The 17,244-nt window shown below is 38.1% G+C and overlaps 1 protein-coding gene across 1 annotated transcript in view; it reads left to right on the forward strand.

The window, feature by feature from the left end:
• Window positions 1-986: 986 nt before the first annotated feature.
• LOC150093143 (CD63 antigen-like) overlaps window positions 987-17,244 on the forward strand; it is a 98,713-nt gene continuing 82,455 nt past the window's right edge. Inside the window, exon 1 of the mRNA XM_090413426.1 lies at window positions 987-1,183. Within this exon, the coding sequence (XP_090269552.1) occupies window positions 1,118-1,183 (66 nt within the window). The 5' untranslated portion in view covers window positions 987-1,117. The remainder of the gene's footprint in view (window positions 1,184-17,244) is intronic.

Below are 17,244 nucleotides of genomic sequence, written 5' to 3' on the forward strand. Positions count from 1 at the left end.
GCTCAGCTCTATCTAGTGTACTAAATTCTGCAAAATCCAAAGTACAATCAATCCACTAGACACGTGGTACAGTGCATGAGCTGAAAGAAGAAGAATAGAATTCAGCCTGTTATTCGATTATAATTCCCCAAGGGGAAAGCAAGATCTCGCACACGCTCTGAACGATGTCAACAAAATCAGAATAGTTTTAAAACTACAACATTGTTTATTATTTTTTTCAAAAAAAAATTTTAGGGTAATGACAGTGTACTTCTAATTAGTATACTTCTAATGTTACTTGTGCTTCGCTGATCATTCCAGAATTCTGTGTATATTTGCACCAAATAAAGTTTTTCTTTTTAGAGTAGCACAAAAATTCGTGCTTTCTGAAATAAATAATAAGTTTGTTTATTGTGTTTATTTCAGCTTAACTATTCACATAAAATTGTTATACATGTCATACAGCCAGAAAGCTTTTATCAAAAAGCACACACATTCCAAATATTTACAAAAATCCGGTGTATGCTGGCGCGCCCTAGTATTAAATAAATAAATCCTGGTACAGAAGATACTCTCTAAATCCCTTGGCAGCCAGTCATAAAAATCACATATATAAATAGGTTATTATTATTTTATTTGATTCTTAATTTTATTATTCGTATTTATTATAATTATTGCAAATACCTCTTAGATTCATCGAGAAAATATTATGATATTTTAGGTCATAATAATAATAATAATAATAATAATAATAATAATAATAATAATTCTTAATATTTTTCAAAAATTTTAATCGTTACTTGTACTCTTGCTGTCTGAAATCTCAGTCTTTATCTAAGTTTATGGTTCGTCCGTTTATTCGTTCTTTTGTAGAACTAAGGTTGGGCGACTCCCCAAATAAAATACGAAGTGAACTTCCTGTGCGTCATGGTCATGACAGCCTTACGTTTCTCGTGACGTTTCGAGAGCGGCTGCTTTATTCGCTTAAAAGTTAGATGCGTGAGCAGTCTCCTCAAGTTGTAGTTGGGATAACGGTGTAGTGTTGCTATTGCGTGTTTGTACACTTTTCACAGCGGATATATTTTTCTCTCTGCTCCAGTTGTTCTAACGGCGTTTTCGTATATAATCATATTACAAGATGGTGCAAGGTTGTGGAACAAGTTGCATAAAGTATTTGCTATATACTTTTAATTTTCTGTTTGTGGTAAGTAATTCAGAATGTACCTAATTTATGAATGTACCTTTTCGTGACTAGAAGATCTGTAAAACTTTTGTTGGTTTGAAAGAAGTTACTAGCTCTATGCATCGCTAAACTACGCCGTTACAGTCTAATGACAACGCCTTAATTTTTTTCACTCACTGAGTATAGGTACAAGAGCCTTGCAAAAACTGGAAGCTAAGCGCTACAGGTGCGTAGTAAACGTTAAATTTTTGGCTACGTTATGTCAGTGCAGAGCATGTGTGAATAAAATTATACACAAGCAGGATTTTTCCAAGCAATTCCAAGTTATGTCGAAGCAGTTTTGGTCTCGTGTGTTTTACTGATTTCAAATAGTAGATACGTATTGAACAAATACTATTTTCATCGACGCATTTTAATGAATAATGCAAGATTCACTGTCATTACTTTCCATAAAGCAAAATAATGATTTCTGTCTGTACCTATCGTGATGGTACTCGTATCAAACAAATGGGAGCTATTTAACACACATTCGTATCAATACAGATTTCAAAACTGATAGTTGACGAACAAATGTAGTATAATTAAACACGTGTGGATCCACCTGGCAGTTCTGAGTTTCGAGGAATAGTACTAGTTCGTGTATGTGGTGTATGGGTACAAGAGGCTGGGGTGGATGGTGAAAAGAAAGCATGATTTTAAGTTTTTCTTTCTCCACTTGACTTGCAGAGCTAGGAATCGCTAGTGTTTGGCAGCACCAACTATGCTAACTTAGTGGCGGATACAACGCTATTATGGAGTCCACAATATTCATGTGATTTTGAGATTTTGCATAAATAATGCTGACAGCAAGGTTTCATGAACAAAATATTCGAACGGTATTTCTGGAGGGTCAAGTTGCTTATGAAGTTACTATATTTCAGGAAGTTGACGTATATATGTGACAAATTAAGAAAGTATAATGTTGCAACCTTTGAATTTTATTAACGTTCTGCTGACATTTGGATTTTTTACTTATATCCATTCGTGACTTGCTGACCTAATAATAAATCGATATGCATCAGTAGTTAGGTTTATTTAACCCAATGCCGTTAAGATAAACCTATTTAAAATATACTAGGCTCCTTTGGCCTTGATTGACTGGTACAGCCGCACTGTTTCTGTTCGTTATTTCGTGAATACATTGATCAATTTTAGGAATTGTTTCTCGTTTCTATGGCAAAGCTCTAAACACTGACTTGTTTAAAAGCGCAATTATTTTTTGCCCATTCAAAAATCGCTAGTTATTAGTTCGCTAATAAGACAACTTCCTGAAGTTCTTGAGGTACCGGAAAATGAACTTCGAATTATATATTCACTTCGAGAAGTTGTTGCTGTTATTTGATACCTGAGGAATGTTATTGTCTAATCTGCTGTTTTTCATGAATAAAGCATACTCGTACTAAATATTGTGGGGATGAAAATTTCCGGGAGGAAAACCTGCCATCTGTTTGAGACAGGCTCCTTCTTTTGAAAAGGCTTCATAGGTTTCTTCACGTCCATGCGCCATTTCAACAGATCAAGTTGATATGGATGATGTGGTTTTCAAACTTCGGTTAGCGGTTCTCCCACCTGGAGCCCTTATTGTGCTTGCATTTTCTTTTCATTAAACATTTTTATAATCAATTGTATCTCATTCATCTTAGATGCATGAATACGAATACATCATAGGACTCGGTATTAAATACCAAGTAATGCACAAATTCATACGAGCTTGCGAATAACGTGATTAATTTCGTTTGTTATTTTACCATTTCTTAAAATTGTTTCGAGGAAGAAAATTATCAGGGTAAAATTTCTACTCGCAATGTTAACACAACCTAACCCGTAAGTTATGTCTGAAGCGAATATCTGTCCTGAGGGATGCAACTCCTGCCGAGAGAGAAATACCGAGAGTGGCTAGCTTCTCTTCAGTTGAAAAGCTCTAATAAAGGCTCGTGTGCTATATGGAATTAGAACCGAATTCCTTTCCAATCAATCTTAACTTTTTAGTATTTATGCACAACTGTTGACTGTTCAGTAATTTCGTTTAACCGGCAAATAATCTAACGTTCAGGCAGTAATCAAATATTAAACATCTTGGATGTTTAATTTATTATAAAACACTGATTTGCACTAAATTTATATTAAGAACTACACCCGATGTACTTAAAAAAAAAAAAAAAAAAAAAAAAAAATTACGCCAACTGGTGAATGGAATTTGGATTGATTCTTGTTCTGTCTAATAGGATTTCTAACTTAAATACTTAAGTTAGATTTAAATATCAGACGTTTCCAGGAATGTGCGCCATCTCCGACAAGGGAACGTAGTCCGGGACTTCAAGGTATATGACGTTTTCTTAATGAGTCTCAACCTTGTAGGTTATCACTCCAAGTTGTAAACCTCTCGCACTATAAAATAGGTGTAGGTAAGACAATCAACCTTGCTCTTAAAGATCAAACTTGGAACCCCTTCAAGCCAGTTCATATTATCTCAAAGGTGTTGGGGGGATGAAATTAATTTGCATCTAAAGATTCACATCCATGCCACAGTTGGATTGAAACCACCATAGCCTGTTGGAGAGAGCTACACTATGAACTTGGCCAGCCATTCGGCAGTTATTTAGAAATCCTCTGCTCCCTTATGGGCGCGCCCCATAACTTGTATTTCTAACTTAAATCAAGCCCAAAAATTAATTGTAACAACACGACTACGGAGTTTTCCAAACATTAATTTTCCAAATGATGTCACCAGCAATGTGACATATAACCTACAAATATCACTTGTAGGGGATGATAACCTACAAGGTTGAGACTCATAAAAACGAATATTTTTTTTCCAACAAACGAGAAAACGGGTTTGCCGGTCTCATACGGACAATTGAAGTATCTTTCCGATAGCCGGAGGGCACACGCAGTTTATAGACCTATTAACGATGGGTATCATAGCCTTAGTTTATTGTAATGCTAATCAACCCGACTCTAAACAACCAAGATAAGTCTTAAAGGAGAGGTTATTCGCTATAGATCTGTTTGCAGCAATTTATCTAACCTAACAGAAACGCTATGAAGGCCCGCCTTTCTTGTCCTTGGATTCGACCCCCCGTCCATAGTCTGTTTGAGAGGAGAAACAAATTGCAATCTCAACCTGTACACAATCATGACTGGATAACTCTCCCCAATATCCAGTTTCCCCATATCAAACACATTCCAAAAAGGTGTCCAACTACCGACACTGAGTCTCAATGCTCTCAAAAGTCTAACTTAACCTAGACGCACACCAGTTAATCATCCAGTATGGATTTTGCCACATGTCCGCCGCACATTTGTCTGGCATCGAGACCAGCTCAATAAATTTGACATCCGTTGGTCACATCCTCTCTAACTAGTAGCAAGACTTCCTCTTGCTTGATTGTTGAGTGCCATAATGGGTGACTTCCTCTCTTCAAGCTTCTCCAGAAATAAAGTGCCTTAGGGTCCATTGTATTGCCTATCCTCTTTCTCTTTAAAAAAAAAAAAAAAAAAAAAAAAAAACTGACAAAATCCTATCGACAGTGTTGCTTATAGTTGTCCGCGCGCTTAGCCTAGTGGCTTTGCGCTTCGCAACCATATGCTTGGGGAAGGAATGTCCCAGGTTCGATTCCCGTCGAAGACGTGAGGAACTTGATGATCTTCCTCAGGCATAGCCAAGTTAGCCGGTCTTAGGCCCGGGCAGTTTTTCATCCCGCAAGCAGGCAAACCGGCCCCGTGAACATACGCTTCTACAGCCAAAAATATATCCCCCCCCCCCCCCAGCGGCAGACCAGGCGACAGGTCGGTTGGGAGTGGTACTAACAAGAACTCGCATCTAAGTAACACGCAGACCCTGCATAGGAAACGGGGAAAACGCGTTGTGAAAGAAGTGTTTATAGTCGTCATCCTACCTACTCATTCCCGTCACCACGCAGTGTAAAGTGGCCTAGTCGCCTTCATTACCAAAAGGCAGCCTTACCTCTTTCACAAAAAAAAAAAAAAAAAAAAAAAAAAAAAAAAATCCTTTCCTTCAGTAATACACAACTGGATGGGATTAAATCCTTTCTTGGAATAACATTTTTCTCCAGTATCGACAGAATAGCCTTTTCTTTTGACAATGCGCCTTTTCCTCCAGCAAGCTACTAACTGTATAAATCCCAGATCTGCTCGATGTAAGGGAAACTGTTCACATGTTTAGAACGATGTATCAAATAGCTCCCCAAACTGTTTGACGTGAATAAGTCTTTAAATTCAGAACAATACTAGGGGGCACGGGACGAAAAGTAGAGTGTGACGAAATCATTCCGTAAGGTTTGACTTAATTTCTAAAGTATTAAAGGTAGCCAAACCAAACTTATATCATTCGATAGCTGAGGGAATAAAGATTCGTCAGTGACCTTCAGAGAACGCCTCGCGGGTGGGAGTGGGCTCCGCCATTTTGTGTACCATCCGCCGCGCCTCGAAATTTCCACTCAGTATAACTTTGCACTGTGTCGTGGTACGACGCTCATTTTAGGGTCAGTCAGCAGCTCTCGTCGAGATCTATCGATTTAACCCATAATTCTAAAATTCCAGTACAGTGTTGGTGAAGAAAATGTGGATTGAAGTTGGAAAATTTTAGAAATTTCACAATGTCCTCCTATACTCGCCGGAAAGCCAGCCAGAAATATGCCGAACGTATACGATGGAAAGAGCAGCTCGTCAGCTTTCCAATAATCTCCCAATGTCTGGGTCAGAACGTATAAGTATCGAGAGAGAAGTTGGAAGCGGCGCAGTGCGCGGCTGAAGGCGCCAGCACTTCGGTGGCGGCTCACGAACCCATGGATGTAAATGACGTAAGCGACTATGCCACCGCTTCGGAAGATGGATTGAAAGAAATGGATGTGGATTTTGGAAGATCGGTGACAATGGAAGAGCATTGGAGGTCGGCGAACCCGCTTGTGTCATAACGATTCACAAATCGCAAGGAGCTTTCGATCGAGTCGTCTTTCAGTACGACAAGTCTCAACAAAATCAACTGGTGTACGTTGCACTGAGCAGATTATTTAAGCAATCACTTCTGTCGACAGGTGTATTTGACTAACGAGAGAGACGATTATAAACTTTATCACGGTTACGGAAATTCACCACCCACTGTCAGGGAGATACGCGACGAATACGAGAGAATGAAGAAACACCACTTGCCAACGCTGGTTAAGCGAGTTGACAGTTTCTGTGGTCGACTGCTGCGATCACAGAGGAGGTCCAGATATTAAACGTAGATGATGATTATGACAACGGCGAAAACTCGCGGCGGGAAGTCTTACTTGTCTCAGCGATCAACGCACAGTTTGGTGGAGCACGCCGAAGATATAGAAACTGAGTCCATTGTGAACAGATCTGACTACTTGGTCATCAGTGAAACCTGGATGGATGATGCCACACCTGTGAACGTATCTGGTTTCGAACTTAAAGCATGTAAGAATACAGCCATAGAAAGGCGACGCAATCAACCGTCAACTTCGTCGTCATGTAATAATACGGCCATAGAAAGCTAACGCAATCAACCGTCAGCTTCGTCATCGTCCAAACGCACCGCCGGTGGAGTCGCCATATACAGGAACCTCAACAGCACCGATTGTCAACGTATTGTTACCATTGATGTCAGTAGTAAGCTTAGAGTCGAAGAACCATCAGTGGGAGATATATGCCTGGACGACGTAACGATCAGTGGTGTATCTAAATTTATCCGAACGCTTCATCGTCAGCGATAGAATGTTGTATCTATCTATCCCTGCTGCACTACTCGAAAAGCATAAAGAAAATGGTCCCCAGTATCGAGCCAGACCTGCATACGCCCATCATCATCACCAATGACTTCAATGTCGATATGTCACAAAACCGATCACGGCAAAACTTTATGCAACGCGAGATTAATCTCACTTACGTTCAGACCACGGCGACCACGCTAAGTAACACTTGTGTAGATTTGACTTTCGCCAGAAACTTGGATGTATCTTGTCTACCGTTTGTATCTTCTCTTACCATAGACCTATGATAAATAAAATTATAATCGATTATTAAACTTGTTTTCATTGATTTACACTTCCCAGCACATATAATCCGCTGGCGTGACGTATTCACGTAAAACCCCTCCGGCCGTGCTCACACACAGCCACACCCGATTTTTTTTTATATTGGTTAAAGGACGATTCAGCTTCTCCCTTTCTCACAGATTTGCAACCACTATCTCAAATGGCCTGTTTATTTTTATTTTATTTCTCTAGAAATAATTCCACTGACACTACTCTTTACATTCCAGCTCCAAACTCGCTGAACTGCTTCTCTTCCATCTGCCGTTTTGTTCTTTGTAACGGCCTTCCTCAAGTATTCCCCATCTGCATCCAGCTTTCTATGAAATGTCAATAGGTACCTTTCCCAATCCTCCTAAACTCTATGTATGACACTAATATGCTGCTTGGTTCTTTTATCTTACATGTGTGGTTGACAATATCTGTTTCGACTACCATTCCAAAATTATAATTTTTTTTTTTTTAAACTGTTTCACCTCTCTCTTATAGGATCATTCCGGTTACCATACACTATATTCGTCCCAACTAAAGACTGTTCATCGCGTGGTATATCTTCTGAAATATGTGAAATCGTAACAGATAATTGATTGGAAAAGACTTGGGTTCGATTCTCGTCGTGACGAGGGGAATCCTTATATGGGCTTTTTTTAGTTGAAGGTGAGTTAGCCGATCTCATACGATGGTAGCAGGGTTTTCTCCCGGAATCTGGTTTTTCTTCCCGCGTACAGACAAATCGGCCTTCAGAACACACGCAATTTGCAGACAAAAAATAGTATTGTTGGTGGTGGTGATGGACCATAGATGGCGTTGATGGTGGTAGTAGTGTCGTAGTTGGAAAATTAAATGGTGGTGGAGAGGATGAGATGTGTCTAGCGAAATAGTGGTGTGCCCTCCCGCGATGAGTCCTTGGACGTTCTGGAGGTGTCACATAGTATAATAATAACACACTGGTTAGTCTGTTGCCTCTGCTGTAATTTCAACCTATTGTACATTTAGTACCGTGGGTGGATTAAGAATTTTATTTTTTACTTAGTCCGGAAACCCTGCTCCAGAGACTAAACATCGAATTTTTTCAAGCCATTTCATTCCTCCATTAAGTGGGGAAGTGGTCTCACACCGGGCGATGAAATTCATCTCGCCTAAAGACAAGCATCCAAGTCGGTTAAGTTACTCTTTCACTTTTTTCTCTTAAGAAAAACCTGATATATCGGTTTCTATCTGTAATGACAAATCTTTAATCCCAAAGAGGAGCACCTTCAACACTGACCTGCACTCATTTTAGAGAAACCTAATTTAGGCCTAATTCAACATGTAAATCCTTCTCTGCTCCTCTAATTACTCTTGCCATTATTTTAGGCATATACTGTGCACGACCGTGTTGGATATTATGGACCATTTTTTCTTTAACACAAACAATGCATATACTATCGCCGAAAGCACTGATCTCGTCCAAAGTTTGTATTTTGTTGGATGAGATTGGCACTCTGCAGGCCAGTGAAAATTGTCTGAATGCCATTCATAAACCCAGTCTGTTATGTCACCTGTAATACGGAGAATTTTCATATAGAAAGAAAAACTTGGTCTCTTCCACAAAACTATGTAATAACCATGTTATTCAGAAATGCTGCACACCCTTTGCGTTGTTTGTTCTTCCACGCAGAGAATCTTAAGTCCATAAAGAAATACCCGCAGACCATGATATAATCATAACCAAACTTTAGGTATGGCGCAATAGGACATAAAGAGTTTCCGAACCTACAGACTCATTCGCCTGCCTGATCTCAAAATCGTCATACGATTTGTCTATCCTCGTGACTTCCAACAATCGACACGAGTCGCAATGCTCTTAACACCAGTGTGGCTTGCCCTTCTGTAGAAACACTGCCCCTCTATTGTATTAGTTATTCGAGCCCGTGCAGTCTAACGATCCTCGGTTTGATGGTTTCTTGTTGAAATACCAAGATTTCCATAGCCTCTTCTTCACCAATTAATCCCGTGGTTTTATCATGTTCGTGGATCTTTGTCTTGACTGAGGTAGCATCCTATCGGTCTAGTTTTTAGGTGTAATGCAGTCTTTTACAGTTGCCTTAGATAAACTGGTCGATGGACTGGATTATCTACCATTCACTACGCAACTACAGCTGTAGTCAACTCTTTTAATTGGCTACATACACGCCTCTTCCGTTCTAGTACGAGTTTCCTGTACTAAATGTTAACATTTTCATATTGTGAATGTAAATCATTTGTATGATTGGTATAAAAAGGTTTACATTAAACGTAAGCTTTTGCTTTGTCCAGTCATAGCACTTCCTATTATACAGGATTCCAAAATTGTAACTATTATACGGGAGGCACTCATCGCGGGAGACCCAAACTCTCCACACTATCTATCATACCACTTCTTTAACTCATTGGCAGACGGAGTCGCAACTGAGTCAGGTAACCCATTTCATTCATTCACCACCACTGCTGAAATATTTCCTCTGCATCAATTCTAGAAAGCCTTTTTTTTAGTAATTTAAATATTTCTTTCTAGTGGAAAGTTCAGTGCGAGTTAACATGGGTAACTCGGCAACTTTTTCCTTTAGCAATTCCCCCCCCCCCCCCCACACACACACACCGGAAGGAAAAGATCTGGTCTAATCAGACGGGAGCATAAAATTCTTAGCTTGTACTATTCATGTACTGTATTCGAAAAATGGCAAGTCTAAGTTCTCGGTCTCTGTAGGCTTATGTTTTGTGAACATTACTATTTTTGTTTTTAAACTTGGTTATCATCATTTGTCAAATCTAAAGTAAATGCGCTTATTGGCTTTCTTGCACACGAATTAGTTATCACCGTAAAACGGCTTTTGATTGAACTGTCGCAATCTCGACACCACTTGTGATTACATCAGGTGCGCATGCGCGCAATTTTTTTGCGTAGGTGAACAACTTATCGTTTCGAGAAATATTCGCATTGAAGGTACGAACATTCGCTAGATAATCTTTATTTCACCCTTCTAAAGAAATATACTTGTCCATCGAAGGTCGCAGCGGTTGAGCAACACAAATTCTCGTTACCGCTACGTACCGAATCAAAAGCACAGAATGCTTGTTTATACTTTTATACTTTGCACCAACTTCAAACGCAACAGACACAGTGACGCGATAGATTTTGGAGAAACGTCTTACAAATAACAAAAAATTACCAGACATTATATCTGGTAATGTTTTTGTTATGATAGTCTTCATTCGATGGAATACAATTTTCTTTTTTTTTTTTTTTTTACCCCTTAAATTAACTCGAATGTTCAATCGAAGTCTCATGTAATAGCTGTGTAAAATAAGATTAAGACTTTTAGTATAAGATTTTAGAACCGTTGAATGTTTCAGCTGCTTAACTGAAGCATATCAGTGAACTGATAACGACGAGGGACATTTGCCAAAGAAATGATAGCAAATTTCACTTTTCTTATCTATCACCCATTGAAGCTCCTAATTGCGAAACCCTGCAATGCAGTAGGGGGAAGAATTTCCAGTGCAAGGAATGCTCTAAGGGGAAAATAGCTCGAGGTTTAGTTCGATTATAACCACGGCCGAAGTAACGGAGGCTACTACAATTTTCTATTAATGTTTTTCCGACCGGCTTGCCTCTCTCTCTCTCTCTCTTACAGGCTAAAAAAACCAGTTTCATCTCCTTAAGAGATTGGTTAACGCGCTTTCAGTTGAATCCTTTCCTAGATGAGCTTCTAGTCAGTCTTTTTAAGGTACGTACTTAAAAAAAAATCTTGCTGGGAAGGGAAGAGTATGCTCAATGCTACGCTAAGATCGTCATCCTTCTTGAGATACTAGTCCAAATGATTAGAGCTTCAGCCAATTAGTCGAACCCGAATTTCACTACACTGATGGATGTTTGTGAAAGTCTTTAGACTAGACTATATTCGCCGTCGTGTGTGAAATCCAAACCTTGCTCAGTAGCTTTCAAGTGGCTTTAAAATGTTCTGTTTGTTTCTAGTTAGACTTCTGAATTTTCTCTTAGCCCATCCATTGCAATGCTAATGTAAAAGTTTACAGCCTTCCCTATGTAGAACACCTATACCTTCTCAGACATCTTCCTTTTCATTTGAAGGAATTATCGTATCTTCTCCGCTAATTAAATGACAGCAATGCAAGAACGTGCAAAATCCTTTTTTTACAAAAACAGGTTGGCATCAAATTGCTTTTATAATCGCTGCTGGAGGTATGACTCGCAGGAATAAACATCTTAATAAAATGACAATGTAGGCAGGGACGACTGTCTACACTACATAAGCCAACTTTGTTTTGTGATTGCAGCCTAGAAAATTGTAAACGGTTAGTACTTAGCACCGTGGGTGGGCGCCAAAGGGTTTTCTCCATACCCTGGAAACCTGCTTTAGAGATCATAAGCTACTTCCGACTCCAAGTGGAGAGGTGTTGTCCCACATAGGTCGCCAAAGGCAATTGCGGGCTTTTCTATACAGTACTATCAATTTTAACATTTCCTTAATTGCTTGTAGAGCAGTTCTTCAATTTTGTTATTGAAGATGTGTATTACGAGGTTGATTTTTAAATCAAGAACTGACTTTAAGGTGTTACCAATATAGTCTCAATGTAAAAATTTACGATACAATATTTCAGTAAAGCAGTTATAATTTTAGATAGCGTACTGTACATCACAAGACGATTACAACAGGCTGCGTACTTTTATGGTACCAGTATTACTGAAATATTAACGATGCAAGTTGCGTCTGCAGAGAGGTAACTTTCAACATTCAGTATTCTCGTTGTATTTAAAATAATCGATATCGAATCAGATTGCCAATAAAGATGGTTCAGCCATAGAAAAATATTCAGTTAACCTTCTTGAGCCAAAGACAATCACTGTACTGCGTACTCGCCAAATATAACCCGTTTAGCAGCCTAAATTTATGCCTGCTAAACCTATAATTGAATCTGGATAAGTCGAATTGTCATTCGTTCTTTAAGCAGTTCGTTACTCCTCAATGCATCCGTTTTTATTGACGAAACGATTTGAAATTCAATTTCCTTTCAGCTTGGTGTTTAGCCGATCTCGAACCGAGGTAACGGTTTTCTCTTGGAAACTCCGGGTGTTTTTTATTCCACAAAACAAACGCAATTTCAACAGCTGTAGTTGCTTCGGTCGTAATTAATGATTTGGTACTTACTTAACATGTCTTAAATTTTGTCTTAGTAGTTTTATCTAGACCATTTTTATTATAATTCTTCCTATGAAGTATCGGGATACATTGCTGGATGCACAATTGTGCAAAATGTTTCTGGCACATCAAAAACATCGCGTCCTACCATTTTAAATCAGCAGCACATGACAATTCACGACCTCCAGAATTTCTTTTAAAAAACGAAACCCCATAATATATGCCGCTAGGAAAATCATAAGCTATTATGCTAGTTTTAATAGAGAACTCCACGGTCATACTTTGTTTCGACCTGAGTTTTTCCAATAGTCAGTTTCAGCTAAGTAACTTGGGATTACCTCAAAGAACATTATCGATCTGTTTTGAATGTATGTCAGAATAGGACATTGTCCCACTTACGTGGGAAAACTAGTAGTTTTGCTTATTCCATATTAATTAACTCGGGTGATTTAGGGGTTATTCCAAGATATCCAGTTTAATTAAAAAAAAATTAAAAACGCAGTGCCATATTCACTGAATTTTTTTTTTTTTTTTTTTTTTTTTTCTCCCCTCTGAAGAGTAACTTGCAATTTATTTCTGTTCGGTGAACTTTTCGTGACCCGACGTAGCATACTTTTTAAGTTTCATATGTATTTGCCGTGTTTATTTAATTTCCTGACTTTCATAACTGTGCCATCCTTGGAAGTGGTCATGTTTAAATCATGAGCTGCGATGGTTTTTTTTAAGCAGCTCTTGTATGAAACATCTTGGTATTATTTTGAACCGTTTAGAGAACCACGACTATTATAAAATAAGGATAAAGCTGTGATATTTTATGGTTTGAGTCAGTTTTTGATTGTCGGGAACCACGCTGTTTGTGAGACTATGATGACTCAATATATTCTTATCCGCTGATACAACTAGCCTGATGAAATTTTTGCCCAGTGACACGCTTTAGGCCGTACTTGTCAGGAAACCGGTTACGGGGTGAGGGGGCTCGCCAGCTAGTGAAGCATAGTAGCAATTTGGTTATACGAACTCTTAATTTCATGCCGCTAAATACGTTAATTTTAAATCGGAGTCAAAATAATAGTGTTTTTGATGTACGGCCTTGGTAGACACAGTAAAATTCTATTAATAAAGTACTTTCTATTGAGAAATAAACGGCAATTTTGGTTTCCGTTTTGATAGTTTGAATGCTTAAAAGGAATCTTATCTGTAATCTACAACCTCTTCGTTAATTATGATGTTACGTATGAAAACATTAAACGACATGTGGTCATAATGTTGCTTTCATACTGCGTGCTTTCACCAAAATACTAAAATATAAATTTTAGTACTTCTGTAAATGTTTTATGCTCAATAGTGGTGACCGAAACTTATACCTGAGTTGAGTGGAAAGATGCTGGGGAGCGGAATGGCTCCGTTATGTAAAGGCGTTTCCAAGATAGAAAACTGGAGACCAATCAGCATCTCAGAAAGGATGGAAGAGGTATTGGAGAAATTAATGGATTGTAGGGTAGTAAATTTCAATAATTCACTTGCTTTTATAGTAAAGTAATAGCTGAATCGGATAAGGGAGATGATTTACACGACGATAATACCAGATTTGTCAAAGAAGCGTTTGACAGCCTACTACATGAAGCTGTTTACCTAATATTGGAGCAAATGAATTAGGATATGAAGCTGATGTGGATAGGAGGGTGACTGATGGATAGACGCCAGTTTATGGACGAGCAGAGTTCATAAGAAGGCGTGTGTCATATTGCTCTGTACTCGGGATCGTTGCTATTGTTACTTTCTGTTATATAGGAAATGATCTGAGACAAAATTCTGTTTTTCTGCTAATGTAAAACTGGATATGGAAATAGCTGTAAAGATCTTGCAGGGTAACTGAGTGTCAGTGTTATGCACCTATCTGGTCGCTCAGATTTCTTTGATTCAGAGGCAAATGAGAAAGATGGTGGCAGTCCTAATGGATTATTCTTTGACAATTTTAATATTTCTGGGTCACAGAAATAGTTGAAAAGTGGGATATGGGACATTTAAGTGGTTTATAGGATTGAAAGAGTAAACAACCCTTGACTGCTAGTTCTCCTGGAAGTATGTAGGTGTAGTTAGCAAGGGTGTATAGGGATCTCTGCTTAAATTGGCATTCAGTATATTTAGGGAAGGGAAATAAGTTGCTTGTAATTTTACTACATCAGTGATTGCTAATTTCAGCAACAAAACTTATAATGCTTGCTAAATACACCTGCACATATAATCTGATCATTAACTGTTTAGGAGTTTCATATGTTTTTTTTTTTTTTTTTCATATTGATTAAAACTGAAGTATGACTTTCAAAATCCAGCAAATTTTACGACATTTGGCTATCACCAGTGGTGATAGCCAAAGGGATTCAAAAAATCGTTACTTGCCACGTAAAGTCAATTTTGGAATTTAGTATTATACAAACACCTCCTGGAGTGAAGGGAGGCAATAGTGAGTTTTAAGAGCATTATAAAGAAAGATAAACACCATCATACCTTGGCTTATTCATTTACATTGATAAGTTTTTATTAAACAAAATTTAATACGCTTTATCTTTTGGACTACTGGCTCGCACTGAGAATTGCTCAGCTGACAGGTCTAAAATCGGTTTGCATGTTCAAGATATATCGTTGTTAATCCATCAATTACTCAGGTTTAATTGATTTCGTTCCTAAATTCGAATGAATTTTTCTAAAACTTTCTGCATGTTACCATTTGCAGAAACTTTAAGTATTACACTTTGGTCAGCCATAGCTTAATTCTCGACTACCGAAATATGAGCTACGTAACCGGAAGAACTGAGCGACTCCATCTTATGCACACGGCACTTTCTCAAATAGCGATAAACATGTAACGAATTTTACACGTACTCTCACAACTGGTTCAATTAGTAGTTTTTCTCCTTGTGTGTGACTGAGCAATGTCAGACGTACATAATTACCCAACTTCCGTATTCGAAGGATACGTGATTTGGGAACTCTCTTCCCCTCAGAAAGAAAAAAAAAAGTGAGTCAGCCTGTTTTGCTACAATAAATGAAGGTCACTAGTGAATTTGTTCCTAGAAATTTATTCTTGCATCCTAAGGGGGAAGCATGCGCTCCGAACCATGGACTTTTAACTGCTTAAAGTAGTCATGTATTACATAAAATATTATGCAATACACACTTAAACTGAAGGGAGAAAAAAAATGTATACAACGCAATTCTAACTTGGAAAGCAGTTGCTTTTTTGCTAGCAGAAATTCGTAGAATTTCTCAAATTCTATTAATATATAACGCCAATATTTCAAAAGTTTTTTTTTTCAACTGAGAATGCGCAATATTTTCCTCCGATTTTAGTGGAAGTTCCCCTCCCCCCCAACAAATCTGCAGTCGTCCAATATAAATGTTTTCAGTTTTGTCGTTTACACTAACTTTGACCTGAAAAATGATCTTCTCAGCATTTTAAACTGCAACTTATTGCATACACGTATTTTCTAAACTACTACTTAGGACAGTGTTACAAAAACATTTTGAGATTAATAAAAACAAAATTAAACCACAGATATGGCATAACGAGACTCCTTTTTTTTTTTTTTTTGCAGAGGCTTGGATTAATAGATTTTGTTCGGTAAATTTTTAGGCTTTCCTGAAATTTCTCCAGAGACAAGCGGAACTTCATTAAACATGGCATGATTTAAGACGTCTGAAAAGCACTTAATTAAAATCTTACAGATTAGGGTGCATTCTAAACATTTTGGTTATTTTATTTAAACACTGCTATGCACAACTTTCCATTTCTTTTCTCGAAAACTAAAGTTAAAATTCTGCACACCCGAGATCAGGTATTTGACTAGCAGTAATGCGTGGGGATTTTAGTAGTCTCAAACTAAGTATTATAAGGATGCCATTAGCCAGAACCTTTCTTTCGAAGATCACTTAAAAGTTTGTTTGTTTGAGATATGTATATGTGCATTTAGACGGTGAAGGGTGCTCTTTTAAAGAAGCGATAGATGCGATAAGAGGAGGAAGTTGGATTGGTACGTTTTGAAGCTGGAGAGTTGGTGGTTGAGCAGATGTACCAACTGCTGTTCTTAGCCTTAAAAAAAGTGAAGGAAAGATGGTTGCCAGTTCACCATGACATTGCACACGGAGATCACCGCAGAAAAGACAAAGAACATCTGCAAGAGGAGATTCATTTAACTAGATTTTTCCTCATTAAAATTTCAGGGCGCACTTTAGGTGCACCCTGAAATTTAGCGTTATTCATGGGTTGGTCTAGTTCGGGATCGCATTTGTAGGCTGGAATGTTCGTACCAGGAAAGACCAGAGGTAATACCAATTAGAGAGAAATCGGATGCTTAGAAATTTGTGTATATTATCAAAATTAAAATTCCCGTTTTATTTCTATTTTTAGAAATAAAATGGGAATATGTCTTGGTTAGATTTCAAATGTAATGTTACCTTCACCTCCACTGAACAGCAAGGAGATCAATTTAAGGAAGACTATCTTGAAGCTTCTAATGACTGTACAAAGTTTTTTCAAATGAGTAGTGTAATCAGCAAGTCTTTCGAGAGGATTTGATCTTACTGATAGATTATGAACAGAGTACGGAGCCCTTGGTATCTGAAGTCATTAACCAACTTTCTGAACTGAAAAGAAATTGGACGAAGGAAGGCCTACCCTTGGTCCAACCATGAATCATGCTATACCTCGTCTAAAATTCTTCGCTAACTGTGCACTCAACGCCCTCTCATGCAGTACATTAGAAGTTATTTTCCTGTACGATCGAAAGTATGAATTTTCTGCATT

The sequence above is a fragment of the Typopeltis vanoorti genome, chromosome 24 (genome assembly GCF_054136105.1).
Source record: "Typopeltis vanoorti isolate ZY-2024b chromosome 24, IOZ_Tvanoo_1.0, whole genome shotgun sequence".
Classification (NCBI taxonomy): domain Eukaryota; kingdom Metazoa; phylum Arthropoda; class Arachnida; order Uropygi; family Thelyphonidae; genus Typopeltis; species Typopeltis vanoorti.